Raw genomic sequence first — 10769 nt, forward strand, 5'->3', positions numbered from 1 at the left:
AATTTAGCCGATTGTAGGAGAGAACTTCACATTTTGCACGTGGGAGAGAACTATGCTAGGTGTTTATTGGATAAATGCATTATTTTCGTGTTGTCATTTGACTTTTGGCGTTTCCGTTTTCGTAACACATTTGTTTGGTGTTGCATCACATACAGATCCCATCGTGAAATGCTTCATGATGAAAGTCGAAGGAAATTCTGTAATCACGAGTAAGGACATCAACAAATCAACCACTGGCCACAATCCAAGTTCGAATTCACAGTGCTTAAGGGAGTGAAAACTTGAGGAAATGAACGGAACCTTCCGGGATCAGTCATATCGGAGTGTTTCTGTGGACAACACATTGTCTTAACTGTCCATAACACACAGTTCAGCAAATTTTCGGACATTTCAAGACAATGCTCCACATTCTAGTAAACAGGTGCCAATGTCCATATGCTTATGGTAGTATACAGACATAATAGATCGCCTTGCTCAATACACCATACATGGCCTCTAGCCCACCCATCAAGTTTAGTCCGACTAGACTTTGGCGTGTCCCTTTGGAAACCGTAAAGTATCAATTGTAGGTCTGACTCAACAAATACTTTCCCTTCCCTCTACGAGTGGGGGCAAAAAAGCAGACACATTAGTTGCTGGTTTCCTGCCTTGAACGTGATGTCAAAATACGTTTTTTCAGCGTTGTCCGCCATGTAGTCTTAGGCACTTGCAATGCACACAGCATTTGATTTGTGCGTCTGAAATTTTCTGTATGCATAAATCCGATCTGATTGGATAACGGTTAAGTTCTGTTTAATTTCGATAAGAAGACGTGGCCGTCGGACAAATATATGATACGAGTGATAGCTTAGCAATATACCTGATTTAACGAAGATGGATGTACTTGAGAAACTTTTGAACATATCCAAAAGAGCTGGATTGGCATAGTTCCCACGTTCTGGATTCTAATGGGTGTACTGGTGAAGTAATGAAGCCATTAGTTCCCATGATCAGCGAGGGACAGATCATGCACTTGTACCAGTTATGAGTGCAAATTCCAACGCAGTGATTTGTGTCGTCTTGCACGCAGTCCTTTCGTTAAGAGAATCATCCATATGTATCATGACCTCCATTTCATGATGATCTTGTCGCACTCTACTGTATATGCTTTGCTCTCCGTCCAGGAAGGTCTGCCTGCAGCCTGCAGATGGTCGTGGGTTTCCCCGGGCTCTGTCAGGTTTCCTCCCACCATAATGCTGGCCGCCGTGAAATATTCTTGAGTGCGTCGTAAAGCACCAATCAAATGAAAAAATAAATAAATATATATGCTTTGTGTGTGGGCAAACCCTGAAACACACTGGACGACTAAGAAAATGTCTGCATATGTCAACGAACTAATTATTGTATTCTACGCATTATGTCTAACAGATAATTGATTTGCGAAATCCAGAACGGTGTGATGTTTAGAAGTTAAATAAAGGCATTTGCATAACGACGCTCATGCAAAGAGTGACATTGCTCTTTGCTCTCCATGATGAGGGAAAGAATCCAGAAATACCACACACAAATTCTTGTAGTAATTACGTCTGACGTTAATTCAAATCGTCACACAACACACAAGATCTAACAAATTTTACAATACGAAACATGTACAGGCTATATGCAGAACCTTTTGGTATATATAACTATCTGAAGGATAACCCACTGCGTCAAAATTAAAACTATTTGTCTCATGGTAAAGTCGGCGTGACAGGAAACATTTGTGGTCTTTGTGTGAATAAATGTTAATGGTGCATACGCTCAAACGACAGTCTAATTATTTACACTTTGTTTTTTCGAGGCTTGTACTGAATGTTGTTTTGGTAAATGATCTTGTGTGTGTTACCCAGGAACGTCCATCATGAGTGACGCCTGATTCTCTGACAGTCCTCAGTTTCGACGCCTACATTTATACGCTATTGCCTCATCTTAGGGAGATCTTGTTCTCTGGCTACAAATGACAATGAAGGCCGCATTATTATGATTATAAACGCACACGTATCTTTACAGTTTTCAAAGTAACCGACTACCAAGATAGTAAAGGAATGCCCAATTTGATCCTGCCACACATAACATTCAGGTACTTGTCTGATTGTTGATTATCGACAGACTCCAGAACGTTCCCTAACTTTACAGAGCCCAGTTTCGTACCTGAAGGTGGGGTTATTGATGGGATGCTATGTTAAAGGCAAAGAAGTACATGTCAGATGAAAGATCGATAAATGTTGTCCGGAAAAATAGTTTGGTTTATTTTTTAGAATATTTTTCGACTGAGTAAAATGCATTTAAACTTTGGATTTTACTGTGGCCTTTTCTGACTATGTTGGGACCAGTAATGTCACTTGAGCTTTTTGCCGCTGGACACACACAGAGGTCATCTTGTAACGTTGACCGCAAGTGTGTCAATGTATTTATACGCAGTGAGTAGAAATGTTCTGAACAAAGAACTGAAGTGGTTTGACTGTACCTAAAATGTTGTACATTACCCAGCAAACAGGTGTGGACCTACTTTCTTTGGTTGGCTGGTTTTGCATAAGTTCCATATTGCAGACTGAAGTCAAATTTTCAAGGGTTCATTCTTGAAAAAAAAACAAAAAAAAAACAACCTAATATGAAAATGCCGAAGGATGAACTCACTCTCAGCATCATGAATGATTGTAAAGCTGACGTCTGAGTACTAGTTGTGCTATTGCAGCTGACCCGACGTGTACATACCTATATACATCGTGTAATCCGAGTAAGCTGTGGCCTCAATGTAGGTTTTATTTTTACTTCCGGATTGACACTGTTATGTATGTATCTAGCATGGGTTAGTCTGGTTATGTGGATATTTTCACGGACAGAGTAACGCAACTTAAATTACAACAGTTTAGCTGTCTTGTTGCCCAGTGTATGGTGCAGTAACAGAGAACTTCTATTCTGGAATGGAGATCTGTGCATCGAGCGCATGGCCTACCAGGCCTACCAAGCTGACAGTAACAATGACAAAATTACTAACTCTGTTTGTCAGCTTTTGGCAACGTAAGTATACTGTGTGTATGAACCGACAAAATCTCCTGAACTATGTATAAAATGCACCTGGACTGTTTGTAACTGAACCTGGACTGTGTGTAAAACTGCTCCGGCTAGCACAGCGTAATGACCCAGGAGTCTCTCACTAATGCGGTCGCTGTGAGTTCAAGTCCAGCTCATGCTGGCTTCCTCTCCGGTTGTAAGTGGAAAGGTCTGCACCAATCTACGGATGATCGTGGGTTTCCCCTGGGCTCTGCCCGGTTTCCTCCCACCATAATGCTGGCCGCCGTCGTATAAGTGAAATATTCTTGAGTACGGCGTGAAACACCAATCAAATAAATAAATAAATAAATAAAACTGCACCTGGGTGTGTGTAAACTGCACCCGGACTGTGTGCAAACTGCAACTAGACTGTGACATCTCTGGCCAATTATTTGTAATATACCTTGTCACATCTTCATTATTTTATGTTACAAGGGTACATCCCTCCGATTTGTAACTCCTACGTTTCAGTTTCAATGGTGTCAAGTCTGACTATATCAGCGGTAGGAGTATGTTGGCACTAGAACTGGACTATAGTTAAAAGATTCCTCACCTCTATTGCTATAAGAGAAATATGGTTCAAGTTGACAGTGTAGCCTTGTGCCTAAGCAAACAAACATGCAAACAATATTTTCAACTGTTGTCATGGATCATCTATGCAGATCATTTGTATCCGCTCTTTGTTATATTTCAGTGCCCTTTCTCCCGGGTCTGTCAATCTCTACAGCAGGTGATGTCGTGGCCGGTCGTCCCTTTACCCTACAGTGTAAGATAACCAGGCCGACAGGTGACAGGTCTGTTGTCACCTGGACCCGTGATGATGGTCAGGCCTCATACCGTATATACGCTACCCGTGAGTGTACAGCGTCAATACAGCTATCATCACAATCACCAGCTGGGCTATCAGGGGGATGTCAACACGTCAATGGGGTAGAGGTTTACACAGTGACGATAGAGAGCACCACAGAAGACACGGGCCGGGGAAGATGGAGATGTCAGTATGCAGGCAGGATTGTCAGTACTACTCTGGATGTTCAAGGTAACGACTTTTAACATAATCAGATGAGATATGGTTATGTCAGCATAGACTGAAGAGTGCCAATGTCAATCTCGACGTACAAGGTAAACGTGTCATAGTGTGATTCGAAACATTGCAGAAAGACCCACCTCAGTAACACTCGGTATTTCCTCAAGAAATTTCCTCTCAAATTCGATTCCCATGTCACTCATTCCTTACATGTTCTCCATCACGTTTATTACTAACACTGTCATTGAGTGCATGAAGACTCATAGGGGACACAAATGACTTAAAATTTAATAGTTTTGTTTATTTGTGGATTAACTATGTGCATGTGTGGTAAACTGCCAGTATGAAATAAAGTCATGTGTAGGAGCTGATTATTAGACTATAAATACGTATTTTTGTTTGCTTGTTGTTCAAATACATGTATGTAGAATATTGTTTAATATTGAAACAGTGCTCATAGTCGACGGCTTCTCACGTGTTGGTGGTTCGTTTTTATTGTACAGTGAATGTACGGGTCTTTACATCTGGTGTCTGCAGCGTGATATACTCGTGAGTCAGCACTGTATGTATGTTGGCACTAGAATTGGACTGCAGTTAAAGGATTCCTCACCTCTATTGCTATGAGAGAAATATTGTTCAGGTTGACAGTGTAGCCTTGTGCCTAAGCAAACAACATCCAAACAAAATTTTCAATTATGGTCATGGATTATCTATGCAGATCATTTGTGCCCGCTCTTTGTTATATTTTAGTGCCCTCTGTCCCGGGTCTGTCAATCTCTGCAGCAGGTGATGTCGTGGCCGGACGTCCCTTTACCCTACAGTGTAAGATAACCAGGCCGACAGGTGACAGGTCTGTTGTCACCTGGACCCGTGATGATGGTCAGGCCTCATACCGTATATACGCCACCCGTGAGTGTACAGCGTCAATACAGGTATCACCATCATCACCAGCCGGGTTATCAGGGGGATGTCAACACGTCAACGGTGAAGAGGTTTACACAGTGACGATAGAGAACGCCACAGAAGACACGGGCCGGGGGATATGGAGATGTCAGTATGTAGGCAGGATTGTCAGTACTGCTCTGGATGTTCAAGGTAATGGCTTTTAACATAATCAGATGAGATATGGTTATGTCAGCATAGACTGAAGAGTGCCAATGTCAATCTGGACGTACAAGGTAAACGTGTCATAGTGTGATTCGAAACATTGCAGAAAGACCCACCTCAGTAACACTTGGGATTTCCTCAAGAAATTTCCTCTCAAATTCGATTCCCATGTCACTCATTCCTTATATGTTCTCCATCACGTTTATTACTAATACTGTCATTGAGTGCATGAAGACTCATAGGGGACACAAATGACTTAAAATTTAATAGTTTTGTTTATTTGTGGATTAACTATGTGCATGTGTGGTAAACTGCCAGTATGAAATAAAGTCATGTGTAGGAGCTGATTATTAGACTATAAATACGTATTTTTGTTTGCTTGTTGTTCAGATACATGTATGTAGAATATTGTTTAATATTGAAACAGTGCTCATAGTCGACGGCTTATCACGTGTTGGTGGTTCGTTTTTATTGTACAGTGAATGTACGGGTCTTTACATCTGGTGTCTGCAGCGTGACATTCACGTGAGTCAGCACTGTATGTAAACTGAACAAAAATATAAACGCACCAACCTATAAATCCAAGTCGAACTGACCATTATTTGGAAATGGTCAAACCAGTGATATATTTGTTTAATGGGTGCTTCGTGTTGCACAACACAAGTGGTCCCATTGCAATTGACCATTCTGAGTGGGTGTACTCATATGCTGAAAAAGTCAACCCGTGTGACCAATGGGGCGTGACAGTGCGACGGTCAGTGTGCGTGAGCATCACGCAGACATTCCGTACAGCTTGCTCAATAAAAGGCCACCCCAAAGTGTGGATTTGTGCCACATGCCGACATGCCACAGATGTCACAAATCATGAGGGAGCGTGCCATTGGCATGCTTAATGCTGGGTTATCTGTTACTGCTGTGGCAGCCCAACTGAATGTGCATCATTCCACTATCAGCCGCCTGAGGGACTCGCTTCAGAGAGACTGGTACCACAGTCAACTGCGCACATGCCCGCCGGCCACGTGTGACCACGCCCGCACAAGACCAGCACATGCGGCTCCAACACCTGCGTGATCGGACCCGCTCAACAACCAGAACTGCTGATGAGTCTGTCGGTCTTCACAACAGGCGGATTTCAGCCCAGACAGTCAGGAACCGGCTGCGGGAGGCTCATCTCCGGTCACGTCGACCACACCAAGGCATCGACCTAACGGTAGCCCGACGTCGGACACCACTGGACTGGGCCAATATTCATGTGCGCTGGACACTTGCTCGTTGGAGGACTGTGCTCTTTAATGACGAATCTCGCTTCCAGCTGCACCATGCTGATGGCAGAGTTCGGGTTTGGCGCCGTGCTGGTGAGCGGTATGCTGACGCTGATGTCCTGCGACGGGTGGCTTATGGTGGCGGAAGTGTCATGGTGTGGGCAGGCATTTGTCATGGACAGCGCACACGTCTGCATTTCATCGACGGCAACCTTAATGCACAACGTTACCGAGATGAAATCCTTAGACCTATTGTTGCGCCCTTTGTGGTGCTCCATCATTTGACTTTCCAACACGACAACGCCCGCCCACACACTGCCAGGATATGCAGGGACTTCCTTGAGGAGGAGGATATTCCTGTCCTCAACTGGCCGCCGTATTCACCAGACATGTCACCCATTAAACACCTCTGGGATGTTCTGGATAGGCGTGTCCGCCACCGGGTTCCAGTTCCCCAGAACATTCGCCTAATGCGAGTGGTACTCCAGGAGGACTGGGACAACATCCCCCAGCCCACAATTGACAACTTTTTGATGTCCATGCGTCGCCGGTGTACAGCTCTACGCGAGGCTAATGGTGGTCACACGCGTTACTGACGTCTGTGAACTTGGCCCATTGACCCCCATTGTCCTCTTCCTGCCATTACTGCAGGGCTATTGCTTGAGAATTGATTGCAATGCTCGCAAATTAAAGCTGAATTGTTCAAAACTATGTCCCATTGTTTTGGGATATGTACTATATTTTGTGATATAAAAATAACAGAAAATATTTGTTCGTGCGTTTATATTTTTGTTCAGTGTATGTTGGCACTGGAATTGGACTGCAGTTAAAGGATTCCTCACCTCTACTGCTATGAGAGAAATATTGTTCAAGTTGACAGTGTAGCCTTGTGCCTAAGCAAACAACATCCAAACAAAATTTTCAATTATGGTCATGGATTATCTATGTAGATCATTTGTACCCGCCCTTTGTTATATTTTAGTGCCCTCTGTCCCGGGTCTGTCAATCTCTGCAGCAGGTGATGTCGTGGCCGGTCGTCCCTTTACCCTACAGTGTAAGATAACCAGGCCGACAGGTGACAGGTCTGTTGTCACCTGGACCCGTGATGATGGTCAGGCCTCATACCGTATATACGCCACACGTGAATGTACACCATCAATACAGATTTCCTCACAATCACCAGCTGGGCTATCAGGGGGATGTCAACACGTCAACGGGGTAGAGGTTTACACAGTGACGATACAGAACGTCACAGAAGACACGGGCCGGGGAAGATGGAGATGTCAGTTTGCACGGAGGAGTGTCAGTACTACTCTGGATGTTCAAGGTAACGACTTTTAACATAATTAGATTAGATATGGTTATGTCAGCATAGACTGAGGAGTGGCAATGTCAATCTGGACGTACAAGGTAAACGTGTCATAGTGTGATTTGTAAACATTGCAGAAAGACCCACCGCAGTAACACTTGGGATTTCCTCAAGAAATTTCCTCTCAAATTCGATTTCCATGTCACTCATTCTTTATATGTTCTTTATCACGTTTTTTACTAACACTGTCATTGAGTGCATGAAGACTCATAAGGGACACAAATGACTTAAAATTTAATAGTTTTGTTTATTTGTGGATTAACTATGTGCATGTGTGGTAAACTGCCAGTATCAAATTAAGTCATGTGTAGGAGCTGATTATTAGACTATAAATACGTATTTTTGTTTGCTTGTTGTTCAGATACATGTATGTAGAATATTGTTTAATATTGAAACAGTGCTCATAGTCGACGGCTTCTCACGTGTTGGTGGTTCGTTTTTATTGTACAGTGAATGTACGGGTCTTTACATCTGGTGTCTGCAGCGTGACATACACGTTAGTCAGCACTGTATGTTTGTTGGCACTAGAACTGGACTGCAGTTAAAGGATTCCTCACCTCTATTGCTATGAGAGAAATATGGTTCAAGCTGACAGTGTAGCCTTGTGCCTAAGCAAACAACATCCAAACAATATTTTCAACTGTGGTCATGGATTATCTATGCAGATCATTTGTACCCGCCCTTTGTTATATTTTAGTGCCCTCTGTCCCGGGTCTGTCAATCTCTGCAGCAGGTGATGTCGTGGCCGGTCGTCCCTTTACCCTACAGTGTAAGATAACCAGGCCGACAGGTGACAGGTCTGTTGTCACCTGGACCCGTAATGATGGTCAGGCCTTATACCGTATATACGCCGGCCGTGAGTGTACAGCGTCAATACCGGTATCACCATCATCACCAGCCGGGTTATCAGGGGGATGTCAACAGGTCAACGGTGAAGAGGTTTACACAGTGACGATAGAGAACGCCACAGAAGACACGGGCCGGGGAAGATGGAGATGTCAGTATGCAGGCAGGATTGTCAGTACTGCTCTGGATGTTCAAGGTAACGACTTTTAACATAATCAGATGAGATATGGTTATGTCAGCATAGACTGAAGAGTGGCAATGTCAATCTGGACGTACAAGATAAACGTGTCATAGTGTGATTTGTAAACATTGCAGAAAGACCCACCGCAGTAACACTTGGGATTTCCTCAAGAAATTTCCTCTCAAATTCGATTCCCATGTCACTCATTCCTTATATGTTCTCCATCACGTTTATTACTAACACTGTCATTGCCTGCATGAAGACTCAAAGGGGACACAAATGACTTAAAATTTAATAGTTTTGTTTATTTGTGGATTAACTATGTGCATGTGTGGTAAACTACCAGTATGAAATAAAGTCATGTGTAGGAGCTGATTATTAGACTATAAATACGTATTTTTGTTTGCTTGTTGTTCAGATACATGTATGTAGAATATTGTTAAATATTGAAACAGTGCTCATAATCGACGGCTTATCACGTGTTGGTGGTTCGTTTTTATTGTACAGTGAATGTGCGGGTCTTCACATCTGGTGTCTGCAGCATGACATACACGTGAGTCAGCACTGTATGTATGTTGGCACTAGAATTGGACTGCAGTTAAAGGATTCCTCACCTCTGTTGTTATGAGAGAAATATTGTTCAAGTTGACAGTGTAGCCTTGTGCCTAAGCAAACAACATCCAAACAAAATTTTCAATTATGGTCATGGATTATCTATGCAGATCATTTGTACCCCGCCCTTTGTTATATTTTAGTGCGCTCTGTCCCGGGTCTGTCAATCTCTGCAGCAGGTGATGTCGTGGCCGGTCGTCCCTTTACCCTACAGTGTAAGATAACCAGGCCGACAGGTGACAGGTCTGTTGTCACCTGGACCCGTGATGTTGGTCAGGCCTCATACCGTATATACGCCACCCGTGAGTGTACAGCGTCAATACCGGTATCACCATCATCACCAGCCGGGTTATCAGGGGGATGTCAACACGTCAACGAGGAAGAGGTTTACACAGTGACGATACGGAACGTCACAGGAGACACGGGCCGGGGAAGATGGATATGTCAGTATGGAGGCAGGTGTCATAGCGTGGCAGTATTCGTACCTGATCTGATTTATTGAAGGTGGATGTACCTGACAAACTCTTGAAGGTATTAGTTCCCATATTCAGTGAAGGACAGATCACGCACTTTTACCAGTTATGAGCGCAAATTCCCACTTAGCTGTTTCTGTCGTCTTGCACGCAGTCTCCTCGTTAAGAGAACGATCCATATGTATCATGACCTCCATTTTGTAATGATTTTGTTGCGTTCTACTTTATATGCTTTGCTCTCTTACCAGGAAGGTCTGCCTGCAGCCTGCAAATGGTCGTGGGTTTCATCGGACTCTGCCAAGTTTCCTCCCACCATCTTGAGGGGAGTTTGCGTTAAGTAAATGGCCTCTTTCAATGTATAGATGTCCCAGATATATTATATGATGTGGAACTGACTTATTGAGCTCCTGATTGTCAACAAATAATTCTCAACAAAATGTTGACAACAAGCTTCACACTTCCAAGTTTGATGCTCGGCGAGAATATCGAACCAGAAATATTAAGTGTTTTTGTTTATTCTTACCTTTAGAATACAGGCATGAAAACTGCAACACATTCAAAATCATTTTACTATAACATGCCCCACATTGTTGCCGTATGAAATCTGGATGGGTTCGTTATGTTTTATTATGCAATCACTACACCGAGTTCCAAGATATAAGGTGTTTTACGCCTTGCTCAAGAATATTTCACTTATTCCATGGCGGCAACGAACCTCAGAGCATTAGTGAGAGAATCCTGAGTCATTGCGCTGCGATACAAGGTTAACTACTGTGCCACAGATGACCCCGAGTGTCAGGTTATTACCTTGTAATCAAGA

At 43.3% G+C, this 10769-nt stretch overlaps 1 protein-coding gene across 3 annotated transcripts; it reads left to right on the forward strand.

Annotated features, from left to right (window-relative positions):
• The first annotated feature begins 2861 nt into the window (after window positions 1-2861).
• LOC135481793 (uncharacterized) lies at window positions 2862-10087 on the forward strand. Of its 3 annotated transcripts, XM_064761505.1 has the most exons (6): window positions 2862-3039; window positions 3767-4111; window positions 4850-5194; window positions 7451-7795; window positions 8535-8879; window positions 9620-10087. In XM_064761505.1, exons 1-6 carry the CDS (start codon window positions 2943-2945, stop codon window positions 9976-9978), a joined length of 1836 nt encoding a protein of 611 aa, XP_064617575.1. In that variant the 5' UTR covers window positions 2862-2942; the 3' UTR covers window positions 9979-10087. The 3 variants fall into 3 exon arrangements, with proteins under 3 accessions (XP_064617575.1, XP_064617577.1, XP_064617576.1); XM_064761507.1 differs by lacking the exon at window positions 8535-8879; XM_064761506.1 differs by lacking the exon at window positions 4850-5194.
• The last annotated feature ends 682 nt before the right edge of the window (window positions 10088-10769 follow it).

This window comes from Liolophura sinensis, chromosome 1 (genome assembly GCF_032854445.1).
Source record: "Liolophura sinensis isolate JHLJ2023 chromosome 1, CUHK_Ljap_v2, whole genome shotgun sequence".
NCBI classification, from domain to species: domain Eukaryota; kingdom Metazoa; phylum Mollusca; class Polyplacophora; order Chitonida; family Chitonidae; genus Liolophura; species Liolophura sinensis.

What these genes read in the sequence shown, in the direction of transcription:
- LOC135481793 (XM_064761505.1), top strand. Translation starts at nt 2,943, where the DNA reads ATGGAGATCTGTGCATCGAGCGCATGGCCTACCAGGCCTACCAAGCTG. An exon ending in TACTACTCTGGATGTTCAAG is followed by an intron (nt 7,796 to 8,534) that starts GTAACGACTTTT and finishes GTTATATTTTAG; the next exon opens with TGCCCTCTGTCCCGGGTCTG. An exon ending in TACTGCTCTGGATGTTCAAG is followed by an intron (nt 8,880 to 9,619) that starts GTAACGACTTTT and finishes GTTATATTTTAG; the next exon opens with TGCGCTCTGTCCCGGGTCTG.